Source organism: Brassica napus, chromosome A9 (assembly GCF_020379485.1).
Source record: "Brassica napus cultivar Da-Ae chromosome A9, Da-Ae, whole genome shotgun sequence".
Taxonomy (NCBI): domain Eukaryota; kingdom Viridiplantae; phylum Streptophyta; class Magnoliopsida; order Brassicales; family Brassicaceae; genus Brassica; species Brassica napus.
The window spans coordinates 1,803,335-1,821,993 of record NC_063442.1 but is presented as its reverse complement, the minus strand read 5'-3'; the positions used below and the strand labels follow the sequence as shown (position 1 = coordinate 1,821,993).

Sequence of the window (18,659 nt, the reverse complement as noted above, 5' to 3'; positions counted from 1 at the left end):
GTTCATTACCCAGTCTTGCCACTCGAATTATCAGCTCCGCAGATTGACTAGTCTTCATAGCACAAATAAAGTAATTGCATGACCAGAGCTTCATGGATTGCGTTTGGCCATCCCTTCAGCCACAAGGAGCTTTGCAGTTGATGGATTTGTTCCAAAACCTCATTCGTTTTTGCAGAGACGCTGTGATCGTTATGCTTCCATTTAATGGTTTATTACTAAACATGGTTCGAATGTTAACATTGGTTTTTTACTTAATCTCCAGGGGCTTGTGAGGCTTCTCTAGAGTGTGTGATGTGATGGTAAACATATCTCCTCCATTATTAACAATAACAGATCATCATCCCCTGCTTTCTCAGGATTATGCTGAGAGACAAGTATCTGAAACTGTATTTACAGGACACAGATCTAGTAGTATAACAAACTTGAAGAACCAACAGATGAGGAGAGATGATATGCTTTGTCTTGCTCTTTCTGATTTTTAAAGTTACAATCTCCAGACAGTTATTTTGAGCTATTTTAACTTGCGAAAAGGATTTATTTAATGTTGTAAATAGATTCATCATAATCAATTAACATAGAAAAAGATGCATTACAGAGAAAATAGTACTCATAAACAAGTTGAGAACTGAAAACATTTCACCAACGAACACAATGCATCTAGAAACACAGATTTCACCAACGGGTCATCTTAAATCTCATACAGATCGTTGTCACAATAGTCACTATCACCTGCTAAATTACAGGTCATGATCACTATCTAGCGTGTCAGAGTCCTCAAATATAGAAAAATCAAAAATTCTCGGACTACCAGGTCGTACCAAAACTTTGATCCTCTCAGAACAGCGCTTCTCCAGATCTCCAGAAAAGTTAACATTGAAACAATGATTTAGATCAAGATGTTCAAGATCAGGACAATTATCAAGAATGGCTTTTAAACCAGCATCTGTTAAACCGTTTGAAAAGAGTTTGAGGAAGCGAAGTCCATGCATTGTCTCAGCAATAGCTAGGGCATCATCGTCACTCACGTAAAAAGGAGGATCGAATCCAATTCTAAAGCAGTTTAACTTCAATGTGTTCAGTTTAGGACAAGACTGGCCTACAACTTTCAGATAACCTTCCCACATAGCGAATTCTGTGATCTGGAGTTCTTCAAGCAATGGAAGCTTCCCAATGGCTTCTGCAAGTCCCACAGTTGTTACCGAGATTAATGTAAGTTTAAGACTTCTCAGGTTACTTGACCTGCAAGTAATCGCGTGTAACAGTTTAGAAACTGAGAACGATAAGACAAAAAAAACATATTCACAAAAGATATTTTCCTAGCACCACGTGACCTCTGCTATGAACTAACCTATACAAAATTTTGAGAAAGAGAGAGAGAGAGACTAATAACCTATCGGCGATGTAGTTGAGGAGAGAATCAGTACCGAAACACGAAATGTCAATCTCAAGCAAACCTCCCTGGCTACGATCGACTGCGTGACGGCACATGATCTCAAGGTTGTACTCCTTATCTCCAATGTAACGAAACTCAATCTTCCGCCACATCTCAGGGTCTTTGCAGACGCGATGCCATGATGTACACACTTTCTGAACGTTTTCCAATATGTCAATGGTGCAGAGCCTGCACAGAATCGATGCCATTAATTCATACGGAAGCTCCGACCAGTTTCTACACTCTCCGTCTTCTTTCATAACTGGAGTCGATGGTGAAGAGGCCATTTTTGTCTGATGATCATACAGTCTCAACTCCATCTATTTAAATACTATAAAGGGAGTGAAGTAGTATCAAGTTCCAAGACTTTTGGTAGACATATATGTTTCCAAGGAAGACAGCAACGGCGCTAAGAGGAAGAGACCATATTCTCTGAATGGTCAAACTGCCTCTAGTTCAATAAATAAGTATGTGAAGCAGTTTCAACTTTCAAAAAATTTCCTATATACTAGGGCTTTTCACCACGCTAGTTTATGCATTTTGAATTAATTTCAACTTTCAAGTTCCAAGACTTTTCTTCGTAAACATAACCAATACTCAATAACCATATGGTCCCAAGGAATATGACAACATCGACGAGGAAGAGAGCATCGTCTCTGAATGGTCAAAATGCCTCAGGTTCATTATATAAGTGTGTGAAGCAGTTTCAAAAAGACCATATATTCATGAATTACGTATCTACAACATAGTTTAGGCAAAGTAACGTTAGGGCTTGGCGGCCTGTTAAATCAAGATATCATAACTCTAGTACACACATGGGCCGTGGAAAATAGTCAGATTTCAAAGACCTGGTCGAAGAAAGATGAAACAATCACCACATATAAAACTTTTATCGAGCTAGTGTAGTTATTGCAGAGAAAAGAAAACCTTGCAAATGCAAAAAAGACATTAGTACTAGGTCGGTCACATAACCAAAGGATAAACAATTTCATTGAAACTAGGAACACCTAAAGATTTCCTAAAGATTTCACATGGGTATCCACTAGAACATCATCGTCACTCTCGATGTAAGGCCACAAGTAAGCACCGCGAGTTTAACTTCAATGTCTCCAGATTTGGACAAAACTTACCTACGACTTTCACAGACTTTGCTGACGATGAGCAGTATGAAACCTCGAGAGATTCTCAGATTACATGAACTGCAGATAGTTGCATGCATGCAAGAGTTAGAAACATGATATACTCTTTAGAGAAGAACAATAAGATGCAAAAGGATTACTAAACCAGAGCTCATGTTAAACAAAAAAAAATGATGTGAAAAGTATCTCATGTTAAACAAAAGAAATGTCTCAGATCACAACTTGGGTGCCAAGGGATATGGTGTTCGTTTGGCAGTTTCTTCAGCCACAAGGAACTTTGCTGTTGATGGTTTTTTACCAAAACATCATTAGTTTTCACAAAGATTCTTTACGCTACCATATAATGATGAAACATTTCAACCTGAAGCAGAACAGGGCCATAGATATGATTAATGTTTATTTAAGAATTTTGATGGTTGTTTTACTGAAGACTAAACAGTGTTATTACATAACTCATTTTTGCGTTTCTTATTATTTATGATTTTTAAACAGAACATTATTTTGGTCAATTCTAACTTGCAGAAGGATTTATTTAACATTATAGAATAGATTCATAATAAGTTAACATAGAAAAAAAAAGAGTTCTGCAAAAGCAAATGACGCATGCTATTAGACAAGAAAGTCCTCAGAAACCACAGTGAAGAGATAACGAACGAAGACAATGCATCTCGAAAACATAATTCACTAACGGGTTGTCTTAATCGCTGTCAGAGTAGTCACTGTCACTTTCGAAGACACCGTAAGAATTAACATCTGGCATGAAAGGGACCTCATCGTCAGATATATCAGCATGGATCTCCCTCTCATCATATGGGCAGTCAGGAGAGTCAAAAGGTCGTCTCAAAACTTTGATCCTCTCAGAACACCGCTTCTCCAGATCCCCGACAAGTTTAAAGTTGAAACAGAGACGCAAATCAAGATGCTCCAAATCAAGACAATTATCAAGAATGGCGTTTAAACCGACCTTTGTTAAACAGTTTCCAAAAAGCAGGAGGAAGCGAAGTCCATGCATTGTTTCAGCGATAGCTAGAGCATCATCATCGTTCCCGTAACCAGGAGGCCGGATCTCAAGGGAGTGTAACTTCAGTGTCTTCAGTTTAGGACAAGACTGGCCTACAACTTTCAGAGAATCTCCAGACAATGTGTAGCGCGAGAGCTCGAGTTCTTCAAGCAATGGAAGCTTCCCAAGCGCTTCTGTAAGTCCATCAGTTGTTATCATAGAGATTAAGTCAAGTTTAAGGCTTCTCAGGTTACTTGACCTACAAGTAATTGCGTGTAAAAAGTTAAAAACTGAAGAAAAGTAAACATATTCACAAAAGAAATTGGAGAGAGAGAACCTATAGGCGATGTAGTCGAGGAGAGAGTCAGGACCGATATACCACATGTCAAGCTCAACCAAGCCTCCTTGGCTAAGATCGAGAATGTGACGGCACAAGGTCTTGACGAGGTACCGAAATTTTCCTAGGTTGCGCATATCAATCTTGCGCCACATGGCAGGGTCTTTACAGACGCGACGCCACGATCTGCACACTCTCTGTGCGTTTACCAATATGTCAGTGTAGTCGAGCCTGCGCAGGATCGATGACGTTAATTCAGAGGGCAGCTCCGACCAGCTTCTACACTCTCCGTCTTTCATCACCGGTGTCAAAGACGAAGAGGAAGAAACCATTTTGCTCTGATAATCAAAGTTGTCTCAAGTCCCATCTATTTAAAGGGTATTGGTTTCAAGTTCCAAAACTTTTCGTAGACATCACCATCACTCAATAACCATATGGTCCCAAGAAAGGTGACAACGGCTAAAAAGAGGAAGAGCCATACCATTTACTTTAACGGTCAAATTGTCTCTGGTCCATTTAAATTAGAGAGTGAAGCAGTTTCAACTTTCAACATTTAGTATCCATCACTTATTAATGATCATACTTTTTACATTTCTACAACATAATTTAGGGCAATCTAACATTAGGGCTTGGGCGGCATGTTAACTTTCAAATCAAGATATCATATAGTCGAAGAAAGATGAAACAATAACCCATTAAACTTTTCTATTGGGTGTAGTTATTGAAGAAAGACAGAAACCTTGCAAACGTGAAAAGACGTAGTAAGTACCAAGGTCGGCACATAACACAAGCCCACAAGTTCATTGAAACTAGGAACATCTAAAGATTTTTCACATGCGTATCCACCAGAGCATCATCGTCACTCTCGATAGCTCTGTTTGTTTCTTTAACGCTGACGCGGCGTTAAGCAACCAAAAATTACGAACAAAACAGAGAAATTTAACCGCAGCTTTGTTATGAAGTTGCCGCCGGCGACTGTAAGCGACTGATTTTCCGTGTTTTCATCGTCGCCGTAAATACTAGCGGCTCCAATACATGTGCTGACCTGCGGACAGCGTCAGATATCATTATTTTTTAAGTCTCTGTTGTAACTTCTTGCTGACCTGGCATTTAAAATCCTTTTACATTTTCTTGCCGCTGACGCAGCGTCAGCGTCTCCAAAAAGAACACGGCTGATGTAATAGCGCAAGTAAGCACAGGGCCGGAAAGGCATGGGCTGAGGGTGCTTTTGCACTAGGTCGTTTTTTTTTTGTTTTTTTTGTTAAGAAAATAGGGCCCTAATTTTTTTTTTAAAAAACGTAAACATTAGGGTCCCAATTTTATAATATAGGATAATACAATTATATTTTGATAGAAAAAAAATTAATTAGCACAATGCTGAAAATTTTATGAGCCTAGCCTGAGTAAAGCACAACTGCTTTGGAAAATCTAGAGTCTGTTATACGATAGGCGAAGCACATTGCAAGTTTAAGGCTTCTCATGTTACTTGAGCTGCAGATAGTTGTGTAGAAGTTAGAAACGATCTTAGAGGAGAACTGGAGAAGTAGACAATAAGATGCAAAATATTATTTCCAAGCTTACCAATAACCTTAAGCCAACCAATTTGTACACCTCCCAGAATCCAACCAATGTTTTTAATACTCAATCCTATTTTGTTAAGAACACTTGATTATCAAAACAACTGGTTCCACAAATTGACTCCTAACTCAGCAATGAAAACATTCCAAGTACGAGTAACACAGAGTTCACAAGTGCATTCATCAGAAGAGATCTATTAAATTAAATACCGTTTAACACAACTCCTTGGCACCAATGAAAAAGAAAAACATCATCACATTGTTCAAACGAGAGTTAAAGAGACTACTAAACAGAAAGAACAGAGGAATCTGAACAAGGCAAGCGAAAACCACATGTGCCTCTGCATTGTTCAGTATCTAGTAGACTTAGTAGAACTCATCCGAATAATAATCGCTGCAGTCTGATAAATCATAGACGTTAGCTCCATAAGGGTAACCAGCGCTTAAGTCATCCCAATAATAGTTGTTGGGGCCTAATAAATCCTCAATGTTAAATCCATATGGGTGATCAGCGGTTGACTCATCCGGGCGTCTCAACTCTCTGATCCTCTCGGAGCATCTCTTCTCCAGATCCCCTTCAAGTCTTACGTTGAAACACTTGCGTAAATCAAGGTGTTCCAGGTGAGGACAACCGTCGAGAATGGCGGTCAAGCCCCTGTTGGTTAATGTGTTCCCAACGAGCTGGAGGTGGCGTAGCTCAGGCATGCTTTCAGCAATCCCTAGAGCTTTTTTGTCATTAAGCTCTTCGTCATTAAACTGGTGGTTAGTTTCGGAGTTTAGCCTCAGTTTCTTCAGATTCGGACAAGACTGTCCTGCAACTTTCAGAGCCTCTCCTGACATTGCGCCGTATGTAACCTCGAGGTATTCAAGCAACGGCAGCTTCCTAACAGCTTCGACGAATCCCTCGTCAGCTATTGGGTAGCACATTATGAGTCTAAGGCTTTTCAGGTTACTTGACCTACAAGTAATTAAAGCAGGCACTACATTATGAGTCTTAAGGCTTTTCAGATTACTTGACCTACAAGTACTAAAGCAGGAACTACATTACGAGTTTTAGGGCTTTTCAGATTACTTGACGCGCAAGCAACTAAACCAGGCACTTCCAATCACTTAAACTAGTAAGCTCTTTCATACTAAACCCTAGAAATGAGAGAGAGACACAGACAGAACCTGTCAGCTATGTAATTGAGTAGCTCATCAGTACCAAAGTACCACAAGTCGATCTCAAGCAAGCCGCCTTGGCTACGATCAACTGCGTGACGACACATGATCTCTGGGTCGTACCCCATGCTTCCCAAGTCTCCGTCGTTGTCCATGTCAATCTTCCTCCACATCGAGGGGTCTTTACAGACGCGGCGCCAAGATCTGCACACTTTCTGAGCTTTCTCCAGTATCTGAATCGAGTTAAGACGGAGCAGGATCGATGAAATCAGTTCCGGCGGAAGCTCCGCCCAGTTTCTCGGTTGCTCAGGTTTCATCAGCTGAGACATGGAAGTAGACAGCGGCGGAGAGTTGGAAGAAGAAGAAGCCATTTCAGAGCTTCAAATCTCCATGTCGGCGAAAGTAAGAAGCGAACTTAGGTTTTCGGACATTTCTCCTTCAGTGTCTTATTTACGGTTTGGTCCTTAGTAACACATTTAATGACAAAAACAGTTCAGGCTAAGAACAAAAAGCCCAATGTTTTAAAAATAATAATATGGGCCTGGGCTCATAATCACAAATTGTGTTAATCAAGGAACTTTGCTGTTGATGGTTTTGATTAGTTCTCGCAGATACAAAATAATGGAAGCTTAAGAAATACATTATAATATATATAGATGATAATTATCTCTTTAAAATTTTTGATGGTTGTTTAATAAGAGAAAAACAATGTAACTATATAATCTTAGCTCTCAAATTAGAGTTTCTTGTTGCACAAAAAAAAACTCAAGTGTTTCTTATCCGGTCTGAAATATAAACAGAACAAAGCTTTAAAAAATCTTGTTTCAACGATTCTAACTGGCGAAAGGCTTTATTTCATTAATATTGCAGGATAAACTCACAAACTTCTTTTAAAAGGATCAAAATCATCGTCATAATCATAATCATCGTAATCATACTCAGAATAGTCACTGTCACTTTCATGATAATAATCAGCATAAAGATCTTCATATGTGTCCATATGGTTAACAGCCTCCTCATATGGGTAACCACGAATCGAGTCCAAAGGTCGTCTCAAAACTTTGACCCTCTCGGAACAACGCTTCTTCAGATCTCCAAAAAGGTAAACGTTGAGACAACGACGTACGTCGAGATGTTCCAGATCAAGACAATTATCAAGAATGGCGTTTAAACCACCTTCTGTTAATTTGTTTCCGAAAAGCTGGAGGTGTCCAAGTCTGGGCATCGTTTCAGCGATTGCTAGAGCATCATCGTCGCTCTCGTACGGAAAACGGTTGAATCCCTCGCGGTTTAGCTTGAGTGTCTTCAGATTAGGACAAGACTGGCCTACAACTTTCAGAGACTCAGCTGAGAGTGAGCAGTATGAGACCTCGAGATCTTCGAGCAATGGAAGCTTCACAAGTGCTTCGGTAAGTCCAACGTCAGTTATTGAAGAACACATTGCAAGTCTAAGGCTTCTCAGATTACTTGACCTGCAAGTAATTGCGTGTTATGGTTCAAAAAACTGAAGCCAAGAACAAAAAGAGAGAGAGAGAGTTATAAACCTATCGGCGATGTAGTTGAGGAGAGAATCAGTACCGAAGTGCCAAATGTCAATCTCAGCCAAGCCTCCCTGGCTACGATCCACTGCGTGACGGCACATCATCTCGAGGTTCAGCACCAAGTTTCGAGGGTTACGCATGTCTATCTTCCGCCACATGACAGGATCTTTGCAGACGCCACGCCACGATGTACACACTTTCTGAGCGTTTTCCAATATATCGATCGAGCTGAGCCTCCGCAGGATGGATGACGTTATTTCAGACGGAAGCTCCTCCCAGTTTATGCACTTTCCGTCTTCTTTCATCACCGGAGTCAAAGACGGCGGAGTAGGAAACGGCCTCAAGTAAGAGGAAGAAGCCATATTTGTCTGATGATCAATCAGTCTCAAGTCCATCTATTTAAATAAAAAGGGAGTGAAGTAAGTTTCAAGTCTCAAGACTTCTCGTAGACATCACCATCACTTAATGACCATATGGTTCCAAGGAAGAGGGCAACGGCTAAGAGGAAGAGACCATTTTCTCTGAATGGTCAAACTGCCTCTAGTTCATTAAATAGGTGTGTGAAGCAGCAGTTTCAACTTTCAAGACTTTTAGTGGAGTATATATCACTCAAAAAGACTTTTAGTGGAGTATATACCTTATCTATACTAGACTCTTACAAATTCCGAGAGCTAAAACTAATGTACATATATATACTTTTCAAAAGTTTTGTGGAACAATTGATCAAAAATATAAAAACGTTGTGGTGATATATGTAGCAATTTCAGCTTTTAAGCAGTTCACTACACCTTTTTATATCAGAAATCTAAATTCAAATATTACAAATAAATTACCAATCACAATCTGTGACAAGTATTAATCCAATAAAACTGTTAGGGGTAGTTGCCATTCGATGTTTTTAATAGAAAAATGGAAAATAGAGCGTGAAATGAGGTAAATCAGTTAAAATTAGTTGGAGAAAATCCGAGCCAAAAGGATCAGATAAGACAAGATGATTATCCACTAATCACGCCATACAACATTGCAACAACCATAATCTGTTATTGTCCAAATCTCCAACATGTTCCTTTGTCCATTAGTTCTTGTCTGATTGCTCTCTCCAGACGAACGAAGAAACATGAGCCGGCTCCGAGCATTTTCTTCGCCGGATTTAGTTCCTTCTGATTCTGGATCTGTTACCTCCCCAACAAGAACCACAGAGCATCAATCTCATGAAACTTCTGGTTTAGAAGGTATTATCAATCATATAACCTTTTATATATTAATCTTCCAATTATTTTAATTGATTAAACACTAACGAAGACCGCTTTAAGACTTGATTTCTATATTTTTTTCCCCCAATATTATAAAAATCGCAGCGCTTAGGGTAGAGTATGCATAGACAACAAATGGGTTATAAGTTGTAACCAAAACGATTTCTCTTAACAAAAAATATTAATTTCTATAAAATGTCTTCCCGGCGAGTAATCCGTTTAAACATCTCTATTTCCGACTAGTGAATTTTTTCACATTGGTTTTTTGCTTTTCTGTTTTTGGCCAAGAAAAAACAGAAAATTAAAACGTTTGACTTGCGTGACAAGAAATTTTTTAAATGTCTTTGCGTGTGTGTGAAGGCATCTCTACGAATGTTAAGCTACTTCTCAAACTCGTTCAAGACCACAACGAAGCGAACACAAAGCAACGCGATGAATGGAAGGCACAGAGAGTCAACACAATGATGGCGATTCTCGACGATTTAAAGACACGGATCCTGAAAGCTCAGCAACAATCATCATCCTCAGGGAAAAAAGAGCTCAGAAGATGCAACACAGAACTGAAACCTAGGCAAGATCTCAACAGGAGTCCCACAAAGCCGCCTCTGAACGACCCCGACGATGTTCAGAAGCTGAGAAAAGAGCTAAGCGCGAGCATGGCTGCAAGAAAGAGTCTTCAGATGATGTGTTCCAGTTTAGGCAAGGAGAAAGAGATAATGGCTATCGAGCTTTCGAGGAAAGCTTACGAGTTGACCGAGATGGAGGAGCTTATAAGCGACCTCAAGGCTCAGAACGAGAAGCTACTCAAGAAAGTGCAGAACTGCGCGGTGGAGCACAAGAAAGAAGATGGTGATGGAAAAGGAGGAGGAGGAGACAAAGACATGCCTCTTCAGGGAAGAAACAAAGAGTTGTCTGAACAGCTTCTCAAGTCTATTGATGGATACAGATCTCTTAAAAGGAGATACAAAGAAGTTCAAGAGGAAAATGGAATCATGAGACAGGTTCTTAAGGATTCAGCAGAAGAAGTGAATGTTGGGGCTCAGAGACTAATGGAACTGAATGAGAAGGTCACAAGAGAAGATGAAGTGGACCTTGAGAAGGAGATTTCAGAACTAGAGAAGTTGTTTCAAGAGATTGGGCTTAAAATTTCTAACCATTCCCAAATAAAGTAAATAAACAGAGATTTTTTTATATCTGTATCAATATTCAGATTTAACAAGAATCATGAAACTAGTCTCTCCATTTCATAAGTTTATTGGAAGTCTTAATCCGTCATGAGCAAGCTGCACATGGATTCCTTCCCTAGAAAAATGTACATAGTCCATTACCTTCAAGCTATATGGAATTACAAAAATGATACAACACTTTTTTTTCATTGCGTACCTTAGAGACCATTCAGCAAGCATCTCATTGTATTCATGGTGATCAAAATCGTGTGTCATACCAGTTAAAAGCGCTCTCTTTGGACAAAGCCTCTTTATTATCTCAAGAGCCTAAAGAAGAATAGTAAAACTTATCTTAAAAAATGCTCAGAATATTAAAGCATTATTTAACAAATGGAACTAACCTCAGGAAAACAAATGTGTGTAGGTTGTAGTCCTCTCTATTGTCAAAAGAGATGGTTAGAAAATAAGAAGTTTCCATGAACAAAAAAAAAATGTAGCAAAAAAGTTACCTTAAATGGAATATTTGTATCCAGGATAAGAAGATCTAACTGTCCAGCTCCCTCTTTGGAGATAGCTGCATAGTCAAAGATTCATAACAAGATCAATCATAGACACAGTACTAAATTACTTGTGAGAGTCCCAAATGATTTAGGTGAAAAAATATTATTAGCTCATACCATACTCAGTACTAGGTGGGATGCGTGATACATCTGATATATAAGCCACTTTACTTTTATGACCAAAGAGGAAACCTAAAGCAACGTAATCCTCTCCATGCATAACCTAAAAGCAAAACGTAAAAGCTAGGATCAAGATCTCATGTAAGAAAGAATCATATACCTTTTTTTTATTTATTACTCAAAATTAAAGAAGTTTAACTGGAAGAGGAGTGAAAGATAAGCCAGAGGCAATGAATTGTTTGTCACAGTTCTCTTCTATGATTCTCCAGTCAAGCTGTGAGACCCGTCTAGGTACTTGTTTAGCCTTCTTTTCAATCAAATAAGGAAACCTCGTAGAAATGCTGCACAAATGTATCATCAGAGAACACTTACTAAAAAAGGAAAGAAAAAAACAGAAGTTTTATTTTTACCTTTCCATTGTGAACTGAGATAGAAAGACAGGAAGTGGGTTGGTGTCAGTGGCTGAACCACGTGGTTGAAAAGATCGAATATCATCTAGGCCATGAATTGCGTCTGCGTGCTCATGAGTTAGAATGATCTACACAAAGTAATATAATATCATTACTCATTAGAAGTAAGATGTGTAAGAGATAAAGAAGTAGGTATCTTAAGGGCTTAACGGAATCAATTCGAGGAATCTTGTAGAAGGTAAACCAACGAAGGACTTGTTCTCTGAAACTCTTGCCAACATCAATGATTATGTAATAATGTCTGCCGTCTTCTTCCTCGCAGCAATAATCGATCAAGAGCGATGTATTGCATCTGCCAAAGTTCAGAGTATCGAGATTCAAGAACAGATCAAAGAAGATCAAAAGGGATTTTTGTTAGATCCAACAAGAAGAAAGACAAGATTTTTCGAACGGACAGAGCAAAAGATGACAACTTTTCCGACCAATGTCAAAAGGACAACAACAAGATTTATCTGATGTCGGAAAGAGACAAGATTTACCTGTAATTAGGGTTAAGGTGAGGTAGTAAAGAGAGGGACTGAGAGCAGACATGGCAAGGAGGATCTGACGGCTGGAGTAAGCATCGGAACTCAGGAACTGCGCCGGAGCAGCCTGTTCCGAGGAATATCAGGGCCGTTCGATCTTCATCAATACCGTTCATCTCCATCCTCAAGAGTCTTGATCTGCTGCTCTAGCTACAGTTGACTTAAAAGCCAACGGCTATATGTTTGTTTATTGTATTAGTTGAGAATTTGAGATCGCTGAGACAGGAAGAATGATACAAAGAAACAAGGGAGTTGGCTTTTTTCCTTTTGTTCTTCTATATTTTAAATTAGAAATACTAAAAGTATAAATCTATATGCTCAATCAAGGGTAGCTTAACGTATTTAATATTAGCATAAATCATTTTGGTTCTAAAACTAATTATTAGTAAGACTGACATAATGCTTCATCGTTTTCATTTTAATTGTAATTTTCGATTTATGCATACATATTAAAATATTATTTAATTTTACATATTTTCAAATAAAAATATTATATATAGATCTCATCATATTTCAACCAATAAAAATAAATTGTTAAATATTATTAATAAATATTACATTGGAATTATAAAACAATTATTTTAGGGAACATCAATTTTGGAAATATTTTCTAAAAAACTAAAGAAAAACATTAATAAGCTACTAGTAATGTTTTGTATTTTTATTTAGATTCATAAATTCTATAGAAGCAATTTTATACAAGTTATAAATGTGTTGTGAATGTATTTAATAGAACACAATTTACAAAGCTATTCTCTTTTAAAAGTAAATAAATATCCTACAATGTCAAAATATTACTCCTTCCAAATAAAATTTTCTAAAATGTTCACGCTTATTAAGAATGTAATAAATGTTTGTAATTTAATTTTTTTTTTTACTTTGTTATACACTTTCTAATAACTTTTCACTAATGAAATTTAATCAATTCAAATATTTTTATTTAATGTTTCCTAAAAGTATAAAAAAATACCTTAGACATATAGAAAATCTATCTTTGTGCAACAAGTAAAAAATCTAAAACATTTTATTTTCGGGAACGGATGGAGTAATAGATTCAAAACACTAATGGCTTCTAAAGAACCTAAACTACAAGATAAATTATAAGAAATATTTTGTCTATATAACTTAGTGAATGTATTTTTAGCAAAATAAAAACAAAATGAATGTATTGGTGTTCTTCTCATAGTTTTTACTTTATTCGAAGGGGGTTCTTTGTCAGATAACCAAGAAAAAAGGAAAAAATAGTTTTTAGGAAAGAGAGTAGAGAAAGATAGGAAGAGAAAAGAAGAAAGACGGTGATTTTAGTTACTTAATGAATTTTGTTTCTGCTAGTCAGCTAGTGGGTGCAATTTCCCTTATTCGATTTTGAATGTTTTAAGGAATTTAATTAAAAATTAAAAAATTGCACTTCGTCATTCGTCTGAGACTCTGAGTCGTCTCCATTCTCCAGGGAAATAAATATCATCCGTCAGTTCTTTTCTTTCCAGTTTGCATTAAATATTGGTAGAACGTGTCGATCACTACCACGAGGTTGGTAGCTAGAAAACAAAAGAACATCACAATGACAAAACTGCTTTATGTTTGTTTCTAGCCACTTTTATGTTCTTCTGCTAACTTTTGCTGCTCCAACAATTATCGAATCCACTAAAAGAGATCCGAACAGCAAAAGACAGCCCACACAGTCTGCTGGCAGATCCGATTAAAACTCCAAGATCGAAAATATATATTGTTAAAATGTTTAAAAGTAAGAAAAATATTATTGTTAATGTTTAAAAGCAAGTCAGAAATATGACTAAAATGTTTCTTATGGGCTTTATAAACTAAAAAGAGTTTTTTCATCAAATACTTTGAATATCAGGAAAATCTGTAAACGTCATAAAAAGTTGGAACACCGAACATGTAACTAGATGCACCATTACAAAATGCCATAAAACATAAAGATCTCATGGAGAAATTAAGTAGCAAAATATAGTGAAACATAGCAAAATAAATCCATCTCTAACAACAAAAGGCCACATTAATCTTTTGTACAAATGAAGACAAGAGTTGACAGAACTAGTTATACTGATTCAGAAAGGAATCGAATTGAATTGAATTCAATGTATATACTGATTCAAAATATGGTGAAACATAGCAAAATAAAGCCATATCTAACAACAAAAGGCCACATTAATCTCATTTCCTAAATCCATCACCAAGAATGATATACTGATTCAGAAAGGAATTGAATTGAATTTGTCTCTTCAACACCAAGCCAGATTCAGATTCTTAATCTTTTTGTACACATAAACGCATGAAATTTTCTATGCAATTGACCAAAGTCACCAAACCTATTAATACAAAGGGACTGATAGAATCAACAGAATGTTCATAAAAACGAGTCTCCATATTTCAAAAAGTGAATGACACAATAGACATGTTGAAGCATAGTTTGAGCAGGTTCTAAGTAAATGATTTCAACCACTAACAGTTAACTAATCAAAATATCATATGACTAAATCCCGAGTTCAAGACAAAACATATCCTAAAAGTTGTATACTTTTTAATCTTGTAAGAAAACAAAACAGGAACACAACCAGTTTTGACAACGAAACATCAGAACTGCAATAACGAAAGGGGTTCCCTAAATCTGAAATCAACTTCGAGATTCGAAGCATAAGAGATTAAAACTTACCAGAGATGGGAACAAATCCAATTTGACGATGATTCAGCTGGAATTCTAGGGTTTTTCGTCGGAATCGAATTGGGAAAAAAAAAACAAAAAAAAATTTAGACCATTTCTCGATTTGTGCGTGTCATCCTTGCGCAGGGGCCATGCTAATCTTCTCTGTATCGTTCCAATTTTATCGGATGTCCCCGAAGGGACAATCACCTTCGTCACTCCATCACTATATAAACTCAGCTTCCTCTTCTTACACAAGCGATGTGGGATTCTGTTACGGTTTAAATTCTACTTAATGGGCTTGTTTATTACACTAAAAGGGCTCTCTTTGGCCCAATCACACTATCCAAAGGTGATTAATTTAAAAATTCGCTTGTTTTCTAAAATCTTATTTAATAATTCCTCACACCAGCCGTCTGATGAAATACACGTGGCATTATCGATGGATAAGAAAACTATAGGACCTCGTAGTAAACTTCTAATAAATCTTTGAGTAAAAAAAGAGTAATCAACATTTCATTTACAATTATCAAAATCAAACTGAGATCATTTTGTATATCCAAGAGAATCGTTTTTTTTTTTTTACTTTTTACCTAAACCTCTTATGCTCTAGTCTTGACTTCCGCCAGAAGAAAACGGTCCATCGTTGGAACCCTGAGACTCCCTTGGAGACTGAAGTTGCTGATTCTGCTCAGGCCATGGTGCACTGGGAGAACCTTGCTGCTGTTGAATCATGGGGAACCTAAACCGTTGGCCTCCTCCATGGTTCATCATTGGCCTCACTGGTACAGCGTTAACTATAGGTGGCGGATATAAAAGCACCGGTGGCTGCATCATCGGAGCTCTGACTTGGGGTAGACTTGGCCTCGCCGGAGCTTGTATGCCCGCGTTGGGAACAATCTGGTTCTGTTCCTGGTAATACATCATTGGCCTCACCGGGACTTGACCTAGATGGACAACGAAGTCGTCCTGTGGCAGCATCGGCCTCATTGGAGGTAGACTTCGAAACTGGTTCTGCTGCTGCGGCCTCATTGGAGGAGCTTCCTGGTGGGGAACAAGCTGGCCCTGCCGAAGCACACCGAAGGACTGGCTGTAGCATACTAATTCAGTTCCAGGCTGACCGGGGAGCTCCATCGGCACCAGCTGATGCGGATATGTGTTCTGGTTTGGGAGAAAAGGAGTTATGGTTCGGAATCTCCACATTGCACCGTATAGACCATGCCCGTCTGAGTAGAAGTGGTCTACTACGAGCCATCTTGGCTGGGGTAAACCGTAAGGGTTTTGCTGATATGGAGGCACGCTTGGGCCAAGACGAGGAGGCATCATCATGTGTTGAGAAGGAGGATTCGGAAGAACAAGAGGACGGTTTTGGTTCTGATGCCTTGCAGAAGATGTTGAGCCACGTTCCATCCTTTGACCGCTCCTAGGAATCTGATCAAGACTTGGATCAGTACTCAGTAGTAACAAGACTAGGACTAACCTAATCCAACATTACTTGTGGGACAAGAAACAGAGCGAAATAGAGCAAAACAGAGACCTAGACCTAAAGCCTATCACTACTACGACTAATCTAAGCTAACAGTAATGGTGGGACTAAGAAACAGAGCAAAACAGGACAATAGGCATAGACTCTAATCACTTAAAGGTTCTTGATGATCATAAAGTTTGGGATGTACCATTGACTGTTCTTGAGGATTCTGGTTCTCGGTTCCTTGGTCTTGTACGCTGAGACTAATAGGAGAAGTGTTGGGATCAGAATCAAGAGGACGGTTCTGGTCACTTGCAAGCGATGTTGAGCCACGGTCCATTGTTTGGTCGCTCCTATGAGTCTGATCAAGGCGTGGATCATTAGTAACATAAATGGCGGGACACGAAACAGAGCAAAAACAGAGACAATAGGGTTCTTGATCTATCAATAGAGTTTGGGATGTACCGTGATCGGATCTTCTTGACGATTCTGATTCTCAGCTCCTTGGTTGGTCTCTTCGTCTTCTATGTTGAGATTACGAGTAGATTCAAGAAGGCTCTCGATAGCTTCTTCCTTGGGCTCATCTTCTTCTTCCTCTGTTCGCACTTCTTCTTCCTCTGTTCGCGCTTCATCTTCTTCGTGGGTTATTTTGGCGGGATCAACAACCTCATCTGTTCCCACTTCTTCTTCTTGGACGAGTTTATCAGATGGAGAAGTAGCCATGGCCAGAGATGAGAGAAGTGTCTAGAGAGAAAGATGAATGAGCGAAGAAGAACTAGTTAAAGAATCTTATATATAATGGCGCGAGGTTGTTGGTTGTTGCTTAGACCGTTAGGGCTTTTAGGCGCGTGTGAAGCTTCGCACTAACCGAACCGTTGGAAGCTCACGCGCGTGTTAAGAGAATATAGGAGTCTTTAAAAAACAATGTGGAGTGAAGAGCACGGAACATGACTCCTCTGTTTTGTTTTGAGTTTGATATAAGAGAGGGTGAATTTCACTAATCTAAAAATTATTGAGAAGATAAAAGTTTTTTTCCTTCTAAAGAGTTTTGAGAAGAGAAATCGTTTCTTTAATCTCGTCATCTTTGGTTATAGCGATTTCTTGAAGAGGAAGAAAACAGTTTATTGGACCTCAGTTGATTAGAAAGCACACAATATTTCTTCAGATGAGTATGTTACAGATACAACACATATATACTAAAAGAAAATAAAATTACAAGAGCAGTAGAAACAAACTAAAAGAATCCACATTTTACAAGTACATTTGCTTTTAAGGAACAAAGATTGCAAAATAGAGACTATTCAAAATTCACAAAAGGCAAAACTCACACATCAAAATTCACATTGATGTCTACTTTTATGTCTCGTTAGTCACATTTGTTGCTGCTTCTGAGAACTGACACATTCATTGTCTTCGTGATATGTTGGTGAAAATTGATTCACATAAAGAGAGAATATTACCACTCCATCTGTTCCTAAATGTAAGATGTTTCAAAAAAAATTGATATTCCAATATATAAGATGTTTTCAATTTTGCAACATTTACTTTATTAAAGACTGTGTAATCAATCAAATTTAATAATCTATTTTGTAATTGGTTGAATACAGTTATTTTATAATTTTAATGATACTTTCTAGACAAAAAAAAACAATTTTTTTGATATGTGTGTTTTTCCTAAACATTTTATATTCAAGAACAGAGAGAGTAAAAGATTAACCAAAATCAATGCAAGAAAATGGCCCACTTTTTTAGAAGATAACCAATTGGTATGTGATACTAATTATTTGATCAATTATAAGCAAAAAATAAGTAAAAAATATTATAACTTTCAGATCTTTTTATATCTTTTGTGAAGAAACTCATGCACAAACAATACACAAACATATATCATAAAACACTAATCAAGCACACTATATAACATAACAACAACAAATTGTCAAAATTTTATTTAGAGAAGAAAGATTTTTTAAAGATCATGAAACCTGCAAGAGTTGCATGTCTAAGCAAAGTTTTAAATTTCTTCTTGCTTTTTAGATGTATGAATAATAGGCTTCTCCTCATTCTTGTTATAGAAACTTTAATTATTTTTTATTTTAATTGTGGAAGAAAAGTTTTACTTCTCTTTGTTCTAACTGTGGATGAACAATTTCAACTGATAAGATTATTTTTTCATCTAAATCTATTTTATTTGCACATTCATAAAATGTTTGTGATTGTATACTAGATTTCAAAGTTTTATGTTAACAAAA

At 37.6% G+C, this 18,659-nt stretch overlaps 7 protein-coding genes and 1 non-coding gene across 11 annotated transcripts; 1 reads left to right on the top strand and 7 right to left on the bottom strand.

Moving 5' to 3' along the window:
* Positions 1 to 532: 532 nt before the first annotated feature.
* On the bottom strand, positions 533 to 2,312 carry LOC106358641 (F-box protein SKIP19-like). The gene has a single exon (XM_048739272.1). It carries the CDS (start codon positions 1,750 to 1,752, stop codon positions 1,300 to 1,302), a length of 453 nt encoding a protein of 150 aa, XP_048595229.1. The 5' UTR covers positions 1,753 to 2,312; the 3' UTR covers positions 533 to 1,299.
* On the bottom strand, positions 738 to 1,124 carry LOC106358640 (putative F-box/LRR-repeat protein 23). The gene has a single exon (XM_013798462.2). The coding sequence runs from the start codon at positions 1,122 to 1,124 to the stop codon at positions 738 to 740; it is 387 nt and encodes a 128-aa protein (XP_013653916.2).
* Positions 2,313 to 3,070: 758 nt separating the features above from the next.
* Positions 3,071 to 5,455, bottom strand: LOC125577675 (F-box protein SKIP19-like). Its single transcript, XM_048739270.1, has one exon. The coding sequence runs from the start codon at positions 4,238 to 4,240 to the stop codon at positions 3,269 to 3,271; it is 972 nt and encodes a 323-aa protein (XP_048595227.1). The 5' UTR covers positions 4,241 to 5,455; the 3' UTR covers positions 3,071 to 3,268.
* Positions 5,456 to 5,664: 209 nt separating this feature from the next.
* Positions 5,665 to 7,103, bottom strand: LOC106360386 (putative F-box/LRR-repeat protein 23). The gene is made up of 2 exons (XM_048739271.1): positions 6,656 to 7,103; positions 5,665 to 6,443 (listed from the first exon to the last, which is right to left on the bottom strand). Exons 1-2 carry the CDS (start codon positions 7,015 to 7,017, stop codon positions 5,852 to 5,854), a joined length of 954 nt encoding a protein of 317 aa, XP_048595228.1. The 5' UTR covers positions 7,018 to 7,103; the 3' UTR covers positions 5,665 to 5,851.
* A 144-nt stretch (positions 7,104 to 7,247) lies between these two features.
* On the bottom strand, positions 7,248 to 8,939 carry LOC106359439 (F-box protein SKIP19-like). Its single transcript, XM_013799147.2, has 2 exons — positions 8,191 to 8,939; positions 7,248 to 8,118 (listed from the first exon to the last, which is right to left on the bottom strand). Exons 1-2 carry the CDS (start codon positions 8,580 to 8,582, stop codon positions 7,524 to 7,526), a joined length of 987 nt encoding a protein of 328 aa, XP_013654601.2. The 5' UTR covers positions 8,583 to 8,939; the 3' UTR covers positions 7,248 to 7,523.
* A 220-nt stretch (positions 8,940 to 9,159) lies between these two features.
* LOC106360389 lies at positions 9,160 to 10,715 on the top strand. Its single transcript, XM_013799978.3, has 2 exons — positions 9,160 to 9,419; positions 9,801 to 10,715. Exons 1-2 carry the CDS (start codon positions 9,305 to 9,307, stop codon positions 10,610 to 10,612), a joined length of 927 nt encoding a protein of 308 aa, XP_013655432.2. The 5' UTR covers positions 9,160 to 9,304; the 3' UTR covers positions 10,613 to 10,715.
* Positions 10,575 to 18,275, bottom strand: LOC106360388 (putative hydrolase C777.06c). 4 transcript variants are annotated; one of them, XM_048739268.1, is made up of 10 exons: positions 14,955 to 15,198; positions 12,236 to 12,455; positions 11,907 to 12,048; positions 11,697 to 11,824; positions 11,486 to 11,627; positions 11,284 to 11,389; positions 11,116 to 11,180; positions 11,008 to 11,043; positions 10,824 to 10,933; positions 10,575 to 10,742 (listed from the first exon to the last, which is right to left on the bottom strand). In XM_048739268.1, exons 2-10 carry the CDS (start codon positions 12,400 to 12,402, stop codon positions 10,685 to 10,687), a joined length of 954 nt encoding a protein of 317 aa, XP_048595225.1. In that variant the 5' UTR covers positions 12,403 to 12,455; positions 14,955 to 15,198; the 3' UTR covers positions 10,575 to 10,684. The 4 variants fall into 4 exon arrangements, 3 of the variants coding, with proteins under 3 accessions (XP_048595225.1, XP_048595226.1, XP_048595224.1); XM_048739269.1 differs by having other exon boundaries at positions 12,236 to 12,496; positions 14,955 to 15,185; XM_048739267.1 differs by lacking the exon at positions 14,955 to 15,198 and having other exon boundaries at positions 12,236 to 12,820.
* Positions 15,044 to 15,146, bottom strand: LOC125578892. The gene has a single exon (XR_007316969.1). It is a non-coding gene; the product is annotated as a U6 spliceosomal RNA (small nuclear RNA).
* Positions 18,276 to 18,659: the final 384 nt, after the last annotated feature.

What these genes read in the sequence shown, in the direction of transcription:
- LOC125577675 (XM_048739270.1), bottom strand. Translation starts at nt 4,240, where the DNA reads ATGGTTTCTTCCTCTTCGTCTTTGACACCGGTGATGAAAGACGGAGAG.
- LOC106360388 (XM_048739268.1), bottom strand. Translation starts at nt 12,402, where the DNA reads ATGGAGATGAACGGTATTGATGAAGATCGAACGGCCCTGATATTCCTC. An exon ending in TATCTTTCACTCCTCTTCCA is followed by an intron (nt 11,390 to 11,485) that starts GTTAAACTTCTT and finishes TTTTGCTTTTAG; the next exon opens with GTTATGCATGGAGAGGATTA. An exon ending in ATACAAATATTCCATTTAAG is followed by an intron (nt 11,044 to 11,115) that starts GTAACTTTTTTG and finishes TTTTGACAATAG; the next exon opens with AGAGGACTACAACCTACACA.
- LOC106360389 (XM_013799978.3), top strand. Translation starts at nt 9,305, where the DNA reads ATGAGCCGGCTCCGAGCATTTTCTTCGCCGGATTTAGTTCCTTCTGAT. An exon ending in TGAAACTTCTGGTTTAGAAG is followed by an intron (nt 9,420 to 9,800) that starts GTATTATCAATC and finishes GTGTGTGTGAAG; the next exon opens with GCATCTCTACGAATGTTAAG.
- LOC106358640 (XM_013798462.2), bottom strand. Translation starts at nt 1,124, where the DNA reads ATGTGGGAAGGTTATCTGAAAGTTGTAGGCCAGTCTTGTCCTAAACTG.
- LOC106360386 (XM_048739271.1), bottom strand. Translation starts at nt 7,017, where the DNA reads ATGGCTTCTTCTTCTTCCAACTCTCCGCCGCTGTCTACTTCCATGTCT. An exon ending in CTCAATTACATAGCTGACAG is followed by an intron (nt 6,444 to 6,655) that starts GTTCTGTCTGTG and finishes AATTACTTGTAG; the next exon opens with GTCAAGTAACCTGAAAAGCC.
- LOC106359439 (XM_013799147.2), bottom strand. Translation starts at nt 8,582, where the DNA reads ATGGACTTGAGACTGATTGATCATCAGACAAATATGGCTTCTTCCTCT. An exon ending in CTCAACTACATCGCCGATAG is followed by an intron (nt 8,119 to 8,190) that starts GTTTATAACTCT and finishes AATTACTTGCAG; the next exon opens with GTCAAGTAATCTGAGAAGCC.
- LOC106358641 (XM_048739272.1), bottom strand. Translation starts at nt 1,752, where the DNA reads ATGGAGTTGAGACTGTATGATCATCAGACAAAAATGGCCTCTTCACCA.